This window comes from Haemorhous mexicanus, chromosome 3 (assembly GCF_027477595.1).
Source record: "Haemorhous mexicanus isolate bHaeMex1 chromosome 3, bHaeMex1.pri, whole genome shotgun sequence".
In the NCBI taxonomy this organism is placed as follows: Eukaryota; Metazoa; Chordata; class Aves; order Passeriformes; family Fringillidae; genus Haemorhous; species Haemorhous mexicanus.
In genome coordinates, this window is record NC_082343.1 from 40659300 (window position 1) to 40679964 (window position 20665).

The 20665-nt window shown below is 39.4% G+C and overlaps 1 protein-coding gene across 1 annotated transcript in view; it reads left to right on the top strand.

The window, feature by feature from the left end:
- Positions 1-20665, top strand: part of LOC132325699 (kinesin-like protein KIF26B) — a 269005-nt gene that overhangs the window by 158513 nt on the left and 89827 nt on the right. The window contains exon 4 of the mRNA XM_059843282.1: positions 5353-5536. Within this exon, the coding sequence (XP_059699265.1) occupies positions 5353-5536 (184 nt within the window). The remainder of the gene's footprint in view (positions 1-5352; positions 5537-20665) is intronic.

Sequence of the window (20665 nt, forward strand, 5' to 3'; positions counted from 1 at the left end):
CCAGAATACTTTTGACATTCTATCAGTGTTGTGGTTTAACCCCAGCCAGCAGCCAAGCCCCAAGCAGCTGCTTGCTCTCTCCCCCACCAGTGGGACTGGGAAGAGAATGGGAAGGGCAAAAGTGAGAAGATTTGTCTATATCTTTGAGATGAAGACAGCTTAATAAGGAAATCAAAAGCCACACCCACAGGCAAAGCAAGACAAGGACTTAATTCAGTGGTTCCCGTGGGCAGGCAGGTGTTCAGCCATCTCCAGGAGAGCAGGGCCCCATCACACGTAATGGTCACTTGGGAAGACAAACACCAGCATTCTGAACATTCCACCCCTTCCTCCTTCTTCCCCCCACTTTATATCCTGAGCATGATGTCATATGGTCTAGGATATCCCTTTGGTTATTTGGGGTCACCTGTCCCAGCTGAGTCTCCTCCCAACAGCCCAAGCACACCCAGCCTCCTCACCAGCCTTCCTCCTTCTTTCCCCCATTTTATATCCTGAGCATGACATCATATGGTCTAGGATATCCCTTTGGTCATTTGGGGTCACCTGTCCCAGCTGTGTCTCCTCCCAACATCCCATGCACACCCAGCCTCCTCACCAGTGTGGGTGGCTGTAGGACAAGCAGCAAAGGCCTTGGCTCTGTGTAAGCCCTGCTCAGCAATAACAAAAACATCTCTCTATTATCTTCACTGTGTTCAGCACAAACCCAAAACACAGCCTCAGATTTTAAAAACCAGCCTCTGGGAAGAAAATTAACTCTACCCCAGCTGAAACCAGCACAGGCAGTTAACTAAAATACTACACAGATTATGTTTTACTTTGTAGGTGACAGTCAAAACTTCTGCTTTTTTCTACAGGAGGAATTATGTCTTGGGTTAGGAAAAAAAGAGAACCTCAATACAGCTGTTGTTTTGAGGGTGTGGCTGGTTAAAGGTGCCTTTCACTTATAGAGGCTCAGCCTGAGACCAAGGATCCGAATGTTTCATGCTGGGTAACCAACACTGCTGATCACAGATATACAGATCTATTGTATAACTGGTGACACAGATGCACAAATATGCCTAGGGAGTTTGCTCACAAGACTGATTTCTAGCTGAAACTTCGATCTCTTTTCCAATATACATTAAGATACAGAAGGCAAGGCAGTTTTGGGTAAGTAAAGGTAGTGTTTTGATTGCTAGGGAAGGTCATTTACCTGCTTGGGGCTTGTCAAATCAAGGCTCTGGTAAGCCATCCCTTGCACAAATAAAGTTCATATCTTCCTCCTTGAATAGTGTACCAGCCAAGAATATTTTTATTATAAAATGGACTGTTTATTTCCAAATAAAGAAGAAAAATAATTTTTTAGTTCAAATTAGAATTGTAAATATTTACAATAAATTAATACATGGCTGTTTAGCATCTACAGCTTGTGAGTAATTTCCTCTGTGGAAAATAGGATATGAAAATTAAATTTCTGTTCCTATTTTGACAGAGAAACTGATATGCCAGCTCAGTACAGAATTTTGTTTCCAAGGGTAATGAGTATTGGATGCATTTTAGTGTAGTATGAACATCCAGTAAGGAATAAATAAATTATAGAGATACACAGCTAAGGAAATCTCTTCAGATGTCACTAATGATGGAGTGTGTCAATCAGTGTTACTTATCAATGATCTTTGCTGACACAAGTGTGAATAATATTTTAAGTATCCACATAATGTTCTACCTCCTTCTGATTCCAATGAACCTAGTGGACCTACTGACCTCTACTTTGACAGTCCTAAAATTTTAACTTTGTCTTGGATAATGTGTTGCTGAAAAAAATTTCTTTAATAAACTAAACAAGCATCCCTTGAATTTTATTAGCATTAATTTAGAAGCCTGGGTTTGAAAATCCCAGCCTGCTTGTAAAGTTATAAGGGGAAAAAAACCCCCACAATTTCTGCACAGATGGGGTGTGAAAACAATTCTGACTGCCCAAAGGTATACATAATTAAAGTTTTAGTTTAAAAACCAAAAAGCAGAGAATATCCTTTCAAGAAATTATCTCAGTCTTTGCTATGGATCAGGTGGACTTTCAAAGCAGTTCTCCTTTCCTGCCAGGGTAATGTATTAGTTTTATTTGGATTGAACTTTAATCAGCTTTCTAATGTCCCTCCTGCAATTTCAACTCTTGATCTTGTGATTATTTTCTCTGCCAGAAATCTTGTAAGCCTTTAAAAAGTCTCCAGCTGCATGCTTGCATCAGGACTCTCAGGAAAGAAATAGTCCAAATTATCTGAAGGCGTTAATCCAAAGTATATTAGCTAAACTGGATTAAATTCATTTGGAAGGTAATTCAGTAAAATGACATTAAAGACAGTTCTGTTGTGAATGAGTACGCTCACACAGTGGTCTAATGCAGTTTAAATTATGCCCTTCGAAAATTGAATTTGGATCAAGTTCCTTGTGTGTCTCTGTGGACACAATCCCTACCACAGCCATACCACACACAGTGGGGAAGTGGTTTGCAAGGCACTGGAGCCCCCTGCACACCCCTGCATATTCCATAGCTGATATCACTTGGCTCAAGGGGGAGCTAATACAACCTGGAGTATGATCAGCTTATTGTCAGTACATAAAGCCATGCTGCCATCACTGCCATCACCATCACTGCAGCACTATGCAGAGTCTCAAGTGGAAATCAGAGCCCTATTATACTAGATGTTAAATGAAAGAAATAAAATAGCTGGCTGCTGTACAAAGAGCAGAGCCCAAAAAGCTGCTGGCGGAGCTGTGCAGGCTGTGAGCTGCACTGCCCTCCGGCCTCCCAGGATCCAGCCTGCTGCTTTCCCTGAGGAGTCTGCATGAGAGAGCCAGGCCTCTGAATTGCCTGGAAAGGTAAAATATGTGATTTTCTAAGCTCCTGTGCTGGATCACAGGGCCAAATCAGTGTCAGCTGGTATGACCAGCTGTGTTTGGAGCAATGCTAGCCACTCAGGCTGAAGGGTTTTGCTCACTCGAATGTACTCACGAGAAAGCCACGCTTTACATATTTGTGTCATATTGCAGCCTACATGTGGTTAAACTATCCTTCTCTTCCCAGCTGAATGCTCTGGGAATTACCTGATGCTTATTGCCTTTTTCATCCTCTTCAAAATTCAATCCAGTCTGATAGGGCTTGTAAATGATTCTCTAGCCTGACATGTGTTGATTTCTTCTACAGACAAACAGAGAAGAAGAAAACATAAACTTGTGAGAAATAGCTCATTGTTTTTCATACATTTTGCCAGTCACAGGCCAAAATTATAAGGAAAATGCAGGTTATTACTTTTTGTGTGGAAAAAATGTATGCTATCTCAAATGTTATAACTGTCAAACTATAATATAATTCCAAGATTTTGAAAAGGCCAGGTACCTCCAACAATGTGTTTTCTTTAAGAAAAGGTTGGCTGTGTGCTTGGTTGGGTCAAGAAGTGGTTTGTATTACACTGTCAGCTTTGTAAAAAGAACAGCAAATTCTGGAGGAGCTTTTAGTGGCAAGAGGGATAATGGTTCTGTCAGTCAATTCAGGAAACAGCTTTTAGGAAATATATTTACGCCAGGGCATGAGTCAGTGAGACCAGAGAGATGACCATAGTGGATGGAGCTACTTCCTATGTTTCAGACTGGACTAATGAGCTTTTACATATGTGTAAAGCTTTCAGTATGTTTGACCAACACTTACATTTTCAGTTGTTGAACATAGAGTACAAGATTTCTCTTAAAATAATTTTATAGTGAAACTAAGATGTACAGAAGATCTTGATTCTGCATTATTGAATCCTCTCAAACAGTGGAAATATTGCAAGGAAAGGGAGCAATGGTTTTGACCAACACATTCTGAGTATTTTTTCTATGAAAAAGAAACTGTATGCTTACATGAGAAGGACAGGTTATGAACTGCAGTCTTCAGGTCAGAGTAAAGACAAAAGACAAGGCGGTGGTACAGAAGCTTCTGAGCTCTAATTCTGTCTCAGGTCAGTTAAAATCTCCGAGTGTTTTTCTTTTATTGGAAATGAATTTATCTGGAAGTGCTTTGCACTTGTCATAGGCTAAAAGAGTAAAGCTGGTGGTGCACACAGTGTACTTGTGACCAGCTGCCATATGGCAATGTCGTACCAAGCAGTAATTTGTCCGTGTGTCTGAGACACCTGATACAAACACAGGTTACTTGCACATTGAAATGTGTGCATATGCACACATGTGTGTGTGTATTCAGTCATTCTTCCCTGACTCCTTTGGGTAAAATGATGTCATCACTTTTGTAAGTTTTGAGTTGGGTAATATAAACTGATACCAGTACAGCTAAAGCTTCTTAAAACTTAGAAGGATTTAGAATTATTGGTCTTGAGTGCCGCACTTCAGCAAAGCAAGGAGAGCTACTGTCGGCACAGATTGCTTTATACATATATTAAGTCCCAATTTGTCTGCCAAAGCAAACAAAATTGTTCTATGCATCTCTCCTTTGAGTTGGTACTCCTGCTGACCTGCTCTGTTTAAAGTGCTCTGTTTTGCAAAAGGGAAACCATGGGACAGTATGATTAATATTGATGTTATCCCTGGGCGGTGCAGGATGCAAGTGTTGGAACAAACCAGCTGTAACAAAGATTTGAATGTTGCATTATCTCTCAAAATAAACCACTTTGCAAAACAAAAGTACTGAATGTTTCTGCTTTGGAAAAGCATAGCTTTTTCATCAAATGCCATACAAAATTCAGCATTCTTATCTGAGAATTCTGTACTAATAAAAAGAGTCTTCACTGCTTCCCCTGCTTAGTGGTTAGTGCAGCTGGAGTTCTTATGATTGTCTCCATCTCATCCCAGACAGCAGTATTTTCATTGGTCAGCATTTGTTCAGCTTTTAGACTGGCTTATGTTTTAAGAGATGATAAAAGTCTTGAACAGCTAGTGCAAGGCTTCTTACACCTCAGCAGAGTCACCTGAGCATTTATCACCAATTAACTCCAAGCACAAGTATTTATTTTCTAATCAGTGACCTCTGCATGAGACACAATTCTGTGTGAACCTTTCATAATTTTAAAACAGAAATTGCTGTATAGATCATTGGTTTGGGTTTGGAGCTTTCCTGCAGGCTGAATTGTTTCAGCAGATAAAATAGTGACAGAGGCCTGATTGTGATCCTGCTTAATGAAGACTCTAAATTTGGAACAACTTTGTGGTTGATGGCATTAAAATAGTACTAAGGAGTGAGGAACAAGAATTATAAAACTATCTGGATCAATGAGGTCAAAACTGAGAGCCTACGTAAATAGTAACCTGATAAATATTTCTGTTTGTTCTTGTTGATGAGTTTGAGGTTGTTTCAGCTCACTATTTTTGTTTCTCCTACAGAGCTGCTCAGAAATTGAACCTGTCTTCCAAAAAGAAGAAGCACAGGCCTTCTGCATCATCAGTTCCTGAATCTCCTCTCTTCTCTACCTGCTTCAGCAGTATCCTTCAGACTTCCCCACCCCCTGCACCACCATGTTTGTTGAGGGCAGTCAGCAAAGTGAAAGACACTCCTGGTTTGGGCAAGGTAGGCCTTGCAAATATCACTAAAATACTGCTTTTCCTTGGGAGAAGATTTTATCCTTGTGAAAAACATTAAAGAAATTGGAAAACCATGACCTTTTGCAGTTGGTTTTGCTGTATCCGGTCCCTAAACATGTGTAAAAAGGCCCAAAAAGTTGAGGTAACTAATGCAAGTGAATTTCTAATAATGTTGAGTTAACACAGACAGACCTAGCTGTGCAGCAGTTACACACTTCAAAGCCCAGCTACTCTAATCCACCTGCATTGGGACCACAGTGCTACTAGGGGGAGTTAATGTCCGTCCTGCCAGGAGGCAGAATGCATTATCCATTCCAATATCCATTCTGGGTTTCAGGAGTAGTTGTCTCTGTGGCTGTGTATAAACTGCAGAGTGGTTGCTTGCTATGGTATATTTTGTGTTCCTGATCCCTTTGCTTTCCAGACTGGTGTCTTGGCTGGAGACACTGTAATTTGCTTCTGGCTTATGCCTGCTGGCTTTCTTCCAGTACATTTACCTGAACAAAACCTATGCTTTTAATGATAAATTGCTCCTTTTTTGTTCTTTCATGTTATTTCCTCCCATTCTGCATAATCATTCCCTCTTAAAATTCTGTTTAGGTGCACACTTATGTTGAGGTGGTGGAGGAGGTGGGTATATAGTTTGCTGCTGCTTTGTAGTTTGTCTGAGTGGCCCTTCCCTTTTTCCCTGTTGCAAGTGGAGAGCCTGGCATATTACATCAGGGAATATGAGCATGCACTTGCTGAGAAAAGCAGTTTGCTTTAATCAAGGTAGTTTCTTATGCAAGCATCTGTATGCGTGGCTTTTCCATATTGCTTGAATACTAAGCAGTGACAATGAATTTGCTGAAAGGTTTTGTTTAGAAGAGAAATTGTAATGTGTGATCTAGGACTGTGGAGCATAGGGTGGGCTTCAGAACTTTGCTGATTTTGGATACTCACGTTCTTATATTGTGCAGTTCCAGGGTTTCCTTTCAAAGACAATGGTATTACTTTCATGGTTGGTTTAATACCTGTTTGAAAAGAGATTCCCTACACATGGGGCTCCCTTCCTTTCCTCTGGCCTGGTAGGTGGGAAGAAATGTAGAAATCTCTCATGATCTTATAAAACTTGAATAGAGATATGTGTTCTGACTTTAGTGAGGGAAAGAGGAGTAAACTTGACCTTGTTTCTTGTTATAAGAAGTTGCTTTAGAATAGATTAGTAATAGAAGCCATCCTCTCAGGAGTCTTACTTTTCTGTGCTTGGGACGGGTTGCATCTGAATAAAAATTCCGCTGAGGAATAATCAAGGGTGTGTTCTTGGAAACAGGGGCTCATCTCCCATCTTGGATGCATCAGCACTTTTTCTGATTGTTATTTTCACATGTGCCAAGGAAAGGATCTATACACCGAGACACAAACATAACTCTGTCTTAAAATTCCAAGATGATTTGAGCTGTTCTTGTTCCTCTCACTACTGGTTTCCAGTGGAGAGGGCTTGGGAAGCAGTTTTGCAATATTCCCAAACAGACCTGTGATTTGCTTCTGTAAAACCATGTACAAGAGCAGGCTCCAGCTTTCCAGCTATGTAAGTAAAACTGAAATTTTGCAGCTCACATGATGAAGGAGGAATTTATTTTCATTTCAGACTTACTGTCCCAAAACTATCAGAGCATATAAATAGCTAAGAGGTTTTAACACATTGACACACATGTTTCTTCAAAGCAGTAAATCAAATTAGGCTATTTCATATAATCATACTAGAGAAATTAAATTTTTCTGCATTTCCATTAGCAAAAATATGTCTAACCTGCAGTTTCTGGAAGCCAGTTTAATTTTTTACCTTTTTGGTTTCTTTTAGGAGTCACCTTATAATTATGACCTGAAGCTTGTATACTTTCATCAAAGTTTCCCATCAGTTTGCCTCTGTAGCACAATTTTCAATTTAATATGTCAGATAGAGGTGCAAGGCACAATAAGTAAATTACTTCAGGATAACAGTGTAATTTATCTGTCAGACTGGGAAAACTTTAGATGAGTAATGGAATTTCCAGCTTATTTGCTCTTAATTGTCCTTGTTTATGTGTTCTGTTTAGTTAGGTTGGGATATATTTTGATAGGAGTATGTTAAAACCAATTACTTTTCTCTGTATTTTTTCTCATATAGTGTTTTCTGTAAAGGGTATAAATTTATAAAATGTGAACCCGTGAGGAAGAAGAGGGTTCCGGGAAGCTAAATGTTGTTTTCAATAATTTAGGGCTTTTTCCTAGTTTGTATTTAAATAGCATTTTACGAGCAATCTCAGTGTGATAAAACTCTATTTTACTTTGGGTTTGAGTGGGCTGGACAATTTCTAATGTGACAATTTGTTACTGGAAATTCTGGTTCACCAGAACCAGAGGGATGGCCATTGCCAGGGATTGTGGATTTCTGAAACTCCAGGGGACAGCTGCGCTCAGGCTGCCTGGAAGGCAGGCTCACTCCTACAGGGCTGTGAGCCCTGGCACACACGCTGGACGCTACTGGCTTGGTGTCAGCTTGAGATCTGTCAGTTTTCCAGGGGAGGTGGGTATCCAAGATGTGAAGGATAGGAAGTTGGGTACATCAAAGCTTTGACTTTCAGGGTAAGTTTAATTTCACAGCTTTCTAAAATGAAATTGCAAGCAAACAGTTGCTATTTTATATTTTTGCTTCTACTAGAAATTTCAAAGATTCTACTTCTCATTGCAAGATTAATGACAATGATTTATTTAAAATTAGAGAATTTATCCTTCATGTGTAGGCATATAATTTTTTTTAAAGTTAAAAGAGGAAGATCTGCCTATCACCAATATATTTAAAAGTTAGTAAGCAGTTCATTTAGGATGGATATGGGTACAACCCCCCACTGAAACATCTAAACTGATGAAAAGGATTAGAGAGTATATATTCAGGTTGCATGCTTCATGACTTTTCTTACAAAATGCCTTGCAAATCAAAACTGTACTAGCCTGGACTTTGAAAGAAGTATTATTTGAAAGCTGAAGTTCAGCTTCACAGAAGCAGGAAGATGATATTAATAATGGAATGGTAGGACTGCATAATCAGCATTTTACTTTGATGTTAGATACACCACTGAGCCTAGCAGAAGTACCACATTGTCAAAGAAACGAGTAAAGCATCAGATTCTTTGTTGCACTCATTTCCAAATAGCTCTTCCTGATGCTAAATACAAAGGTGTGACCCTATTGTAACTATATTAACAAGAGTGCTTTTTTGGATAATGATTTATCTGTGTTCGTTGGATTTAGATTTGCTGGTAGAGGGAGATGATCCTGAATGGTTGTGTGGTATCCCCACAATGAGTTCTTGAGAGTTTTCCTTTGAGCTGAGTGTCCAAATGGAATCCTGTTCCATAAACTGCAACAGCTTGAGCATCATTTCTTCTCTCTCTGCTGTCTTTGGATCCTCATATTCTGAGTAACAGATTGCTTTTACTGAATTTATCCAGAGAGAGAGAGTGCTACTGTTCTGGATGGCTGTACATGAAGTTTCCCCAAATCTCAGTTTTCTGAAAGATACTCCCCAAGTCTGTGGTGTCCTTCCTAATAACAAGCCCATAACAGAGCAAAAAGGTATTCTGTTCAGAAATAACAAATTATTCCATGCCTGCACTAAGATGTAACTGTACTGTAAGGCCATTCTAGTAAGGTTTGCTTAGATTTGCTCCCCAGTCTGCTTCCCTCCATCCTCCCTCTACACCTCCTGTTCCATTTTCTGTCAAACAGAATCAAAAGTAAACCAACACTTTTGATGAAAATCTGAAATGTTCTTTCTGTGAAAGATGTTGTTTTGCTGAATCCCACGTTTGACATGAAAAACAGCTGGAATGAAAAATTTTCTGCCAGCCTGAATAAATAGGTTGTTTTCAGGTGGCAGGGGGTTAGGATAAATGAATATGGTCTCTCTGCTTTCTTTCATTTATTATTTTTCTGTGTGTAGTCTTATAAACCTCTGTCAGTGAGAGATATTTGTTATGTTTGGGAAGAGATTAGTTTACTTTTCCTTATGTATATATATATTTGTTGTTGTTGGTTTTTTTTTTTTTTTGGTGTGGATTTTTGATATTTGGTACTTCTTAATCTCAAAATAAAATAGCAATGCCTGGGCACTAAAATCATTCCTATGCAAAAGGTTTCTACCAGGGAGAAGCAAGTCACCATGGAACTTTCTTCGAGTAGTCTTTTTGACCTATTAAAAGAACAGCTGTAATTTGTGATTCTGTTTACTTTTTATTTTTCTGGAGCAGCAGCACTCTTGTTTGCAGGGCCTAGACCTGTTTTGCTAAAATTATATGTAAATTCAGATTAAAGCCCCCTGTTTCTGTCCAGAGCAGTTATGGTCTCACTGTAGGAAAGAGGAGCAGACAGAGAGATGGGAAGCAAAAACAAACAATGAGGTGTTATTGGTCATCTTGGTAGTGATATCCTCAGCCCATCAGACGTGTAATTTTAGATACCCCTCCTCAAGCTGATGTAGTAGAGGAGATTATTAAAGAGTAAATAATTGATTGTGCTGCAGGTGCTCCCAAAGGGCCCTTCCCAAGTATGTAGGACAGGGTAGGAAGCGGCGCAGAGAGGGGGTTTGGGAGTCTGGGGAGTGAATGAGAGATGTGGTAGCTGGTAGCTCATCAAGCACTGGGCTGAGCATGGAGTGTGGCTGGGAGGGGCCTTCAATGGGAGCCAAGACCCAGCCAAATGGCAGGAGTGGCAGCAGGATGCTGGCAGTGTGATAGAAACTCCTGAGTCATACACCTTTCTCCCAAGGATCTGTGTCATATAGTAAAGACAATTCAGTTAAAAATAATTTTTCAGTGCCTGGCTGTAGAATCTAATCTTTCATCACAACAGAGTATTTGATTGAAATAAGCCCAAAATCTACTATTCACTTTATACAAGTCTGCAGCTTACCTTTATCTCACATTGATTTACATAAAACTGTATACGGAAGCAGCAGAAACATTTTGTCTGACCTGAAAGTGTGTCTACCAAACCAACACAGTATTTGTCAAAAGTAACAGTGAAGAAAGGTCTAATGCACAAGCAGTTCAGGTTTGTGAGTAGATTCACAACTGTGTTTTGGCTGGCACAGAAGCATATGCCAATGCTTTGGGCTCACAAGCTGCAAATATTTCAGCTGTCCAATGCCTTAAAATAGTTTTTGTTTACTTTTCACTAAATCAGGCAACAATTATTGCACTGTCTTTGGCATGCTTTAATCTGAGCTATATAACAATGCAATAAGGGTGTTTATAATGAGTAACTATTATATTGGCTATGGCCTGTATAAATCATGGTGTGAATACTTCTTTTCAAAAGATGTTTTCAATGGCCAGTATCAGTGCAGGGAAGTAAAGAGATGTTCTTACACTTACGTGATTTGCAAAGTTGATTTGAAGGAAACAAAATTGATTCACATCTTGTTAAAGTCCAGAAGGTACAGGAAATCTCCCTTTCTACTATCAGAGTTTTCATTTTAATATGCTGGTTGATTCATCTCAGGATTTTTTTGTCTACGTTACAATTGTCATACATTTTTGTCTACATTTTTGTCATACATTGAGTGGGAGTTTATGAAAACCTGTGCTATGGTCAGCAAAAAACCCCAGCCCAACTTGCAAAATATGTTCTGTATTTCACTTCACTGACACCCATCTTCAGGTATTGCCAGAAAGAATGAGAAGAGGTTCTCTTTCCTCTGTAAAGCAGAGATCCTTCCTTTGTAAAGCTTCATCCTTTGCTGTATAGGGGCACAAGTTAACAGGTAGATGACAAAAGTGATTTTAAACCCTCTATCACAGAAAACAATTTCTGAGATGAGAGCTGTTCCCCCCCCCCCCCCCCCCCAAGTTACCATGACTACTGAAAGGTGAGAGGATGACCCCTTGAGGCATTTAAAGGAGACATATGTGCTCATCCTTGTTGTCAACATGATTGTTGTACAAATTAGTTAGTTCCACTTGGAATGAAATCCAGGTGGCCTTTTGCCCTCCAGTCAGACTTGCTCAGAACTATGTTTTTCCTCTCAAAATGTACTGCTTGGACCTGGTGGAAGCTTTCATGCACTTTGCCTACATTCCTGCTAGATGGGATTTTCTAGGAGGAGTTTTAAGATCAAGCTGCTTTAAGTTAAAGGTGAAATTATTAGACTCTGGAAGAATTGCTGTTAACAAAAATCTCTTACCTTTGTCAATCATGTTTTTTATGAACACTTAGTGTGCCTTTCTCTAAAGTAAAGCTTATTCTGGATTTGGAACTACCAACCCAGGCATGCCAGAAGCCTGTCAGATTGCATTTTGGTTGACTTGGAGGTTTAAAGTGCATTTGAACATGTATTTTAAATAAATTTATATGCAGTCATGTTTTCCATGAATGAAAGAACAGCTGTAACTGCTGTCTTCGCTTTGTGAAGCTTCCAGAAGCTGCTACTTCAAGGGAACTGGGAGCATTGGAAGTGCTTCACTAATGTAGGCACCTATCTTTATCTTACTTCCTTTGTCTCTGCTGCTTTTCCATAAAAACAAAGCCATCTTTCAAACTAGCAGACATCTTCCTCTTCACTGGTGGGGAGGATGGTGTGAAAACTGCAGCAGAGAAAATGAGGTTTTCTAGTGAGTAACTTAGTCCTTAAGTGAAACTCTTTGCTTTGGGGAAAAAGGATCTCTTTCTCTATATAACCCAGAGGAAAACTTGTATCCTAATCTGAGTGCCAGCTATTGACGATGGCAAATATGGACAAGAGACTGTTGCTCATTAAATTCCTTTTTTTCCCCTCAAAAAATACTGAAATATCTGTCCCTATAGCGACATCTTTCTAGATGTATTCAGAAATTGTACTGATGGGCTTGTGAGCACAAGAGGTGGCTGGAGGAGATTTCCAGGTGGAATTGGACTGGACAGAAAAAATATGAAAAAGGCTGTACCTCGACCCACTTTGATGGCATTTTTTATTTATGTGTTAGAAGAATCAATCTTTTCTGTATTTCTTTTATCACACATTTCACCTGGGAAAAGAGCTACAAAGTCTAGTTTTATATTGTTTACCTCAGTCTATTTTGATGAATTTTTCTGTAAACATTGGTGAACAAAAGGAAAATTAGCTTGTTCAAATCGCTTCAGGCTGGTGGTACTAGGTTTTCTAAGTGATTTTATTTATCCAGCACCTTCTGCATTGTCATATGGTTTTATGCCCAGCAATCCGTAAGTTTTATGCCAGTTGACTGCTTTCTTGCTTCAAGTCACTTAGTGGCAGGAATGACCATGATCTGCGGGCTCCTGCTTGGCTATGGGCCTTATACACAAGGCTCACATTGGTCAATTAATGTTGATGACCTAATGAAGCTGCAGAAACCTTTGCTCTTGTCAGTACAGTTTCAAAATAATCTCATATTATTGAAATAGTATGACAATACAGTGGCCATGTATTTTAAACTCTCTTAGACTTTGAAGGACATGCAATTTGAATGAAAATTACTGGATTTTTCTAGGATAAAAACCCATTGTTTTTAATACTGATCTCCTGCAAATTTTTCTGAGATACTGTATTTTTATTTACTTTGCTTTTTAATTTAGGTGGTACTGCTGGTTGATATTTTGAAGTACTTTGATAGTTCTGGTTAATAATTTCCACTTCTTTTTTAAGACTTTCACTAGTACTTCTCAAAATGTCCCTTTCTTCTCTGCCCTCTCCTCTGCATCACGCCTCATTAAATTGATTTTTAAATTCATGACGAAGAGATTATTATAAATTAGGAAAGTCAAGATGACAGAAACTGAAAATTTCATGAGTATTTCTCATGCTCAGTGCTGAAGAAGGAGTTTAAATACTGGATAGTTTGCTAAATGCTAATGGGACCGTGGTGAGTTTTCTGAGATGTTAGGCAAGTAACAGGCACTGTACTTTGAGCAGTCAGCTGTAGATCTTATTACAATTCTTTTTTCTTTAAAATTCCCTAAAGCTCTTCTCCTCCCAGCCTTTTCCTTTTGTGTTTGACTCCTCTCAGCACGTGTTGGAGAGCAGTGGTGCGGGCGGGATGGTGACACTGCAGGAGGCTCTGCTGTAGCACTGCTGTAACATCATGGGCTAATGATCTGTCTGAGCCTCTTGGTTCAACTGCAAGGTCGTTCTGTTTTTTCTTTTTTAAGGGTCTGGGCCTTACCTCATTTCTCTGGTACAGCATTGACTTCAATAGATAACTAGCTCAGCTGAGTAAGAGCCAACGTGAACTGCATTTTAATACAGAGAATACCATTAAAATGTATCTCCTCTTATTCACGGTCTCCCCATTTTTTGCCTTTTCCTTTAGGATTCAAATCCATTTTTGGAAATATCTTTCTATTGTCATTTCTCCATTTTTTGTGCTGCTATGAGGAACATGTATCTCCATGTTTCAAGTAATTGTATTCCTATGTTTTCCTTCATGCTTTAGTGCCACCATTATTGCCACCTTAGGATGTAATTCATGTTGCCAGCTTAGGTGATCACTACCCTTCTGATCCTGGCTATTCAAATTAATTCCTCTCATGGAGAAATTGAGAGAATTGGGCTGACTTACCTACCAGATGTACCTCTCTTTTTCAGTTGATCACATAGACAGCTGCCTTAGAATGAGATATCTGTGTTACTTGAGATATCTGGCTCAAGTAAGGTGAAATTAACCTCTGAGTAGGAACAGAAGCTCTTCTTGTGTTCTGTTCAGAACCTTTAAAAGAAAACCAGCTGCTCTGAGATACAAATAATAAGGTGCTTGCAGAAAGTTCTAGGTACTTTGACCTCTTCTTAGAGGGAAGTCTGCATCCTCTGCTTTTCACTGTACAGCACCCAGCTCCGGCTGAGCAGATCTGCAGGCAACTGAGCAGGTTACATAAAGCAGACAGACCTTTGTGGAAAAAGACCAAGCAGACTTTTCCACATTTGGCCTTAGGCAAATTGAAGCAAAGCAAACTGCTCTTTACTGAGTAAAGGACTGGAGATGTTCTGTTGTATTTCTGTCAGGGTGGTTCTGTAAAGGCAATCATAATGTGCTCACCTGTTGGCACTCAATGGCCAGATTTTCATTGCTGTCATGTGACCAGGAGGGGAAACTCCTTCCTGGAAGTGTAGGCAGCATGGCTTGGGGTTTGGAAACATTTCATTAGTGGATCTGGATTCCTGATAACCAAATGCTATTTTGTTTTCCAAATATAAATAGACTTTCTTTTCTGTGTTGTTCCTAAAGTGATTAGCAGTTACATTATCTTTCATTGGATAGTGAGATATGAAACACCGGGTATGAAAAGTAATACTTCAACAAAACAGTTACTGTTTTTCATTAAGAATCTTTCTATATAGTAAAGGAAAAAAAGAAAGTTTGATGAGACAAATCAGGAGGTATGTCCATACATTTTTAAGTCCTGTGAGGCTCAAAACCTCTCCTGTAGCACTCAGAACTGAGAAATTGAGTGGGTGCACCTGTGATGGGTGTGGATGGACAGGTGTTTGTGTAATTCTCACTATACATGAGATGTGTATATTTGCAATTATAAACATATAGGTGTATATATGTCTGTGTGTGTTTATCTCTCCTCACCAGTGCAGTGGAAATATAGGGGAAAAATCTAGATACGGACTTTTTGAGGAAGTTATCTGAAAAAAATTGTAAGGCTAACTGGCTGTAAACTAGCTTTTTTTTTTTAATAAAGGAGCAGATTTTTTTAAAGACGACTCAACATTCCCTTAAGATATTGCCATTAAACTCACAGATTTTAATCCAGACTAATATCCTTTTCCTTGCTTAGTTCAATCTTACAATACAATACAATACAATACATTATCTTTTTTCTCCTGTGTGGTGATTGAAGATGCTTATACAAATAGCAACATTTTACATAAAATTCTCGAGGTGTGTGTGAGGCTCTCTTGTGTTTTGGTAGATCCCAACAGCTTTCACCCTTATTAATTGCTGCTGGATTTTTCCACAGATCTGTAAATTTACAGTGCCTATACTGAAGGAGAAACAGAAAAAGATGTGTTGGCAACATGGGATATGTATTAAAATGTCAGGAGGAAAACTATACAATAACATTTATAGCATCACAGAGGCCATTACAGAAGCATAGACGTGGGAAACGTTAAAAACTGTTGATCCTTTCTTCCCTGCCCACTTTTTCCCCACAAAAAAATATGACACATGTACTTCCAACTGTATGGGGTGAGAGTAGTTAGCTTTGCTTTAATATCTTACCCTTTCTTTCCAACATTTGGTATTACTGGAGCTTCTTCCATGTACGAATCTTGATTTGCAATAGAAATCTATTCTTGACTAGCTTGGCTGCAGCACCTGAGATTCTGGAAGCAGCATGACTAGAAAAGCTGCCCTCCCTTCCCTACCCACTCCTACTAGAATACCTTAAATATTGCCCATGGTCAGCCCTGAGGAGCCGTGGTGAGGTTGTGCTGGCACGAGCTCCAACAGAGGCACCTGGGGCACGTCTCTCCTGGCCCCACAGAAGGAGAAGGCACTGCCCTGACTGATAACAGTGTGTGCACATGTGGGGAGCACAGAGAGGCCCAGGCTGCTTTGGGGAAATGGAGTACCAACTCAGAGGAGGAAACGGGATCCCCCAGGGCCTCCTAGTGTGTGAGCAGAGGGAATCATGAATCTCCTCAGATTGGGAGGAGTTATTAGTCATAAAGACTGTTATGCTGTGCAAGGTATTGCTGAAACAGAACACCACCAGGCTATTTCCTATCTTATCAGGGTATATTAATAATGCAGTAGTAATAACAGAAGTACAAATTAAAAATAACTGGATGGGCAGATAAGCAGAGTTCTTGAGATTAAGGGTATTGAGATTTGCTTCAAATAGTTAATTGCAGAGTAGGACATAGAGGGAAATTTGCCTTTATTATTTTCTTATTCTTCATTTTATCTCTGAGAGCATTATTTCTAGGGCTTTGCATAGACACTAATAAGCAGAATATTTCCTCAAGAATTCAGACTGTTCTTTTTTTATCTCCAAAGGAATGAAGTACCTTTTGCTAATGCATCTAATTCAGTAGGGACTAATAATGCTGAATAAGAAGAGTATTCTGGTTATTAGCCCTCCTCTACAAAAAATCTCTTATCATTTTCTCCTCCCACTCCCATCCCACAGTATAAAGGCAGACAAGATGCTACAAGTATCAGATATTCAGGCTTCAGGACAAATGGATGCAATTGTTCCCCAGAGGTTTGTGAGCTCTTTCTAGGTTGCAGTGGTATGAAACCCCTAGAGTCCCTGAATTTCTTGAGGTGTAATAGTTGGTTGGGCAAAGAGAAATGTAAGTATCTGGTTCTCTGGCACTGTGTGATTGTGCTACCCCCCAAGTCATGTTTTGCACTACCTATATCTGTCAGTCACTGACCTGTCAGGGCTCTATCAAATTTTGAGGCCTCTTCATGATTGTTTTCCACAGAATTAAAATAATGACTCAGAATTATACTTTGGTCCATTACTGGGTACCAAAATGTACCTTAAGTAGGGCATAGACTGCTGTCCCTTTGATTTCAAGTCCTATTTGCTAAGCAATTGTCAGGACACTAAATCCTGCTCTCAGTGAAATAGTACTGGAGCTAGTGCAATGCACAGTTGTTTCACACAGCTGCATCAGAGCAACACTGGCCCACTGAGAGATAAACCTATCAAGAGAAGACCATTTGATTGAATACCCAATAAATTGGTGGAGCAGCAGCTTAGCAAAGAACTGCACCCTCACAGAACAATTATTTTTTTCTCGCTCTTATTGTTGAGCTTCTTTTATTCCTGTGAAATAGAAGGCTGTTCACCAAATTCTCTGTCCCCCCTGGAAATCTTTTAACACTACACTACTAAGTAAACATGTCTGTTACTTAGTCCAGGATTAAATGACCTGACAAAAAGGATAGAGCAGAGCTGTAGTGTGGGAACAGCTGCACTGAAAGCATGGGTCTGCTGGATAATTAAAGAACAACGAATAAATTAATTATAATTTTATTTTTTGTACAGATCATGACCAGCTGAATAATATGTTTGGAAGGGCTGGAAGACCACCACTGAGGAATGTGCCAACTTGGAAAAGCACTCTCTGTGTGAGTGGGCATAGGTGTATGAAATCTTATTGGCTGCATAGTTGGATCTGCCCATGTAACCTTAGAAAAGAGCTAATCAAGGAAATAAAGTTAGTGTGGCATCCAATACTGACTCGTGCTTTCTCAGGCACCACAAATGGTGCCTTGTGTGAGGACTGCCTGGAATCTGATGGTGACCCTCTAATGTGACAGCGAAACTTAAGTGTCCACAGCCACATCAGGAGGCCAACGACCCCTGTTGAACAGGGGAGTTGTGGGGTCAGAGCAGGGATATGGGGCAGTCTGCCTTGCAAGAACATAAGCTTTTTTTATCTATTTTGCAATGGCTTTTGCATGCCTCTTGTTCTAAACTTTTGCATGCTAAAATTATTCAGCTGGTCATGATCTGTACAAAAGATACAATTATAATTAACTGAGTCATTTTTCTTTAATCATCCAGCAGTCCTATGCTTCCAGTCCAGCTGCTCCCACACTGTAGTAACTTACCATTGACACCTTAATCCTTACAATACTGCTGCCCATCTGTGCCCCTTGATCATCTCCTTGGAGGAATGTTTGTGTCTTCCTCCTTACTGGCTGAAAAAAATGTACACAGCCTTATATTGCAACATGCTGACTTCTTTTGGTGTAAATTATTCTAGTCCAGTTTTGTAAGGGTTGTTCAAAACTCCAGCTGATAAAAAACTCTCAACTGTGAACAGTAAAGAACTTGTAATTGATTTTATTTTGATACTTTCTGGAGACTTGACCTTTCATACTTCATAATGAGCTGTGTTTTAGTAAATTGCAGAAATGCGACAAACAACTAAGATCTGAATAAGAAGAGGAATTGAGTATTCGTCATGCAAATGTTACCTTCTGAAGTGAATTTCTTCAGAACTAGATATCAATACAGATTTTTGAATAAAAGGCAAAAGGATGTAAAGCTCTGTAAGGTTGACTGCTTTGAGAAACTCTATGAACCAAATTCAGCTATGACTCTTACAAGGAGAAGGGAAATACTGCTTCATGAATGCTGCATTTCTGCTGCTGGGATTTCAAGAATGGAAGTACTAATTGCACCTTGTTTTTTTCTTGCTCTGCACAGCTGGCAAAATTGCAGATCTGCTGCCCTTGTTTCCATCCAAAACCACCACTCATGAGAGCAACATGGTGGGGTTAGGGATTATTTAGGCCATCAGTTGCCACACAGTGGGCAAAAGTCCCTCTGGCAACTGCATGTTACTATGTATTCTGTTCTTTCCCTTCTCAGACGGATGCTGTGCTGGAGAAATCAAAGTTTGAAAGAGGCCATGGGAGTCTGTTTCATTTTAATGTTTCTTATTATATCCCAAAATAGAAGCAGAATGGATAGTTTATTAAAAGAAGATTTTTAACGTCTGATATTTTCAAAATTCAGACAGGTAGAGATTCAGAACTGTGGAGGAAAGGCTGTTAGTGGTCTTCCAATGAATAGACAAATAGATCAGGAAAACCAGCATGTGAGTTAGCAGTCTTGACTGAGAGCCCAAGATTAAACAGGCACTCACAATAAACAATTCTTTTGCCCCTTGAAATCACCCTAGTCAAATACAGCTGAGGTACGTAAAATGGTAAAAAAGGTAAAATGATCTGGATATGGGTGATGCCGTACCTGGTCTGTTTAGAGAATAGAATTGTCAACATGGCAACTTCCTAGTTTTAAAGTCACTTCATTAAAGAACCCCAACAAACTAAAAAACCCCCAAAATAAATCTTCATTTATGCACATTGGGCAGGCTGACCCAGCAATCATACCTTCAGTTCACATCCCAGCCTGTGCATGCAAAAGTCAAACAAAAACTCCTCTGTCATGCAGTGATGCCTTTTAACTTGCACAAACCAAATAGCTGCCAGAGACCACATCGCTTCCAAGAGTGTGCAGGACAAGGTGGAAGGATGCGGAGGATTGTAGACTGGCAAGAAGAGCTTCATATTAAATGAGATGTTAATTTGCATTTGATGTTATTGAGCTTGAGAATAAAGGCTGTTGTAACCCCATAATATAAAAATGCTTTTGCTTATGCTTCTTTCCTCCCATAAGGAAGCTAATTTTTCTCTGTGTTACTGATCTTAGAGATAAGACAGATAAGGAGAAGTGAATCTTCTTGTCAATTCAGACTGAAAAAATCCCCGGCTTTACTCCTACTTCCATCTTGACATGCCTTTGCCATCATGGTTCAGATCTGGTCCCTTTGAAGAATTTCTTTTGAGCAGATGTTAAAATGTCAGAAAAGAATGAAAGAAGACAAGTAAGAATGAACTGGAAATTCTTAGACCTTGCCTGACTGAGAGCTTTGCCTTCACAGAAAATACACAACATGAGAATAAATCATTATTGCAGATGAAGCAGCAACTTTTTTGTTGTTGTGTAAATTGCTGCATTTTGTCAGTTATACTCATCTGACCCTTATACTTACGGATCTGTAAGGATGTTACTTGTTATTCATGGATTTTCTTTCCTTTGAATTGCCAGTACAAGCAGCTGGGACAATGCTAAAAGAATTTAACTGACAATGGGAAGGTAGTGTAATTTTATGTAAATCAGATACAGAATGCAGTTTAGAGATTAAGGTAGTGTATGGTGATTATGAAGAGTTCCTTGGAAATAATTCTTCCTTTTCTTTGACCATGTGAGTTTTTTCTTCTGTATTTAATAGAGTGGATAAGGATATGCAGAGGCCAGATAGGCTAAACAAAGGAGACTGATTGGAGCAGTATCAAAAATGTAAATGGAGGTGCACAGGGACCGGTGTGCTGTGCTCATCTTCTTTCTTTTGTTGGTTTTAGCTACTTCATATCACAAATACACCATTTTTAATGTTTTTTTTCTTTTGTTTGGTCACAGAGAGGTTACAAGGATGCTTCTGATGTATTTACATTGATTCTTTTTTAAGCCTCTGAATATTGTTCTCACAGGATGTTCATTGCTCTATGCTTCTGCCAGACAAAGAGAAATAATTTCCAACTGAAAGATTAGGTGCTTC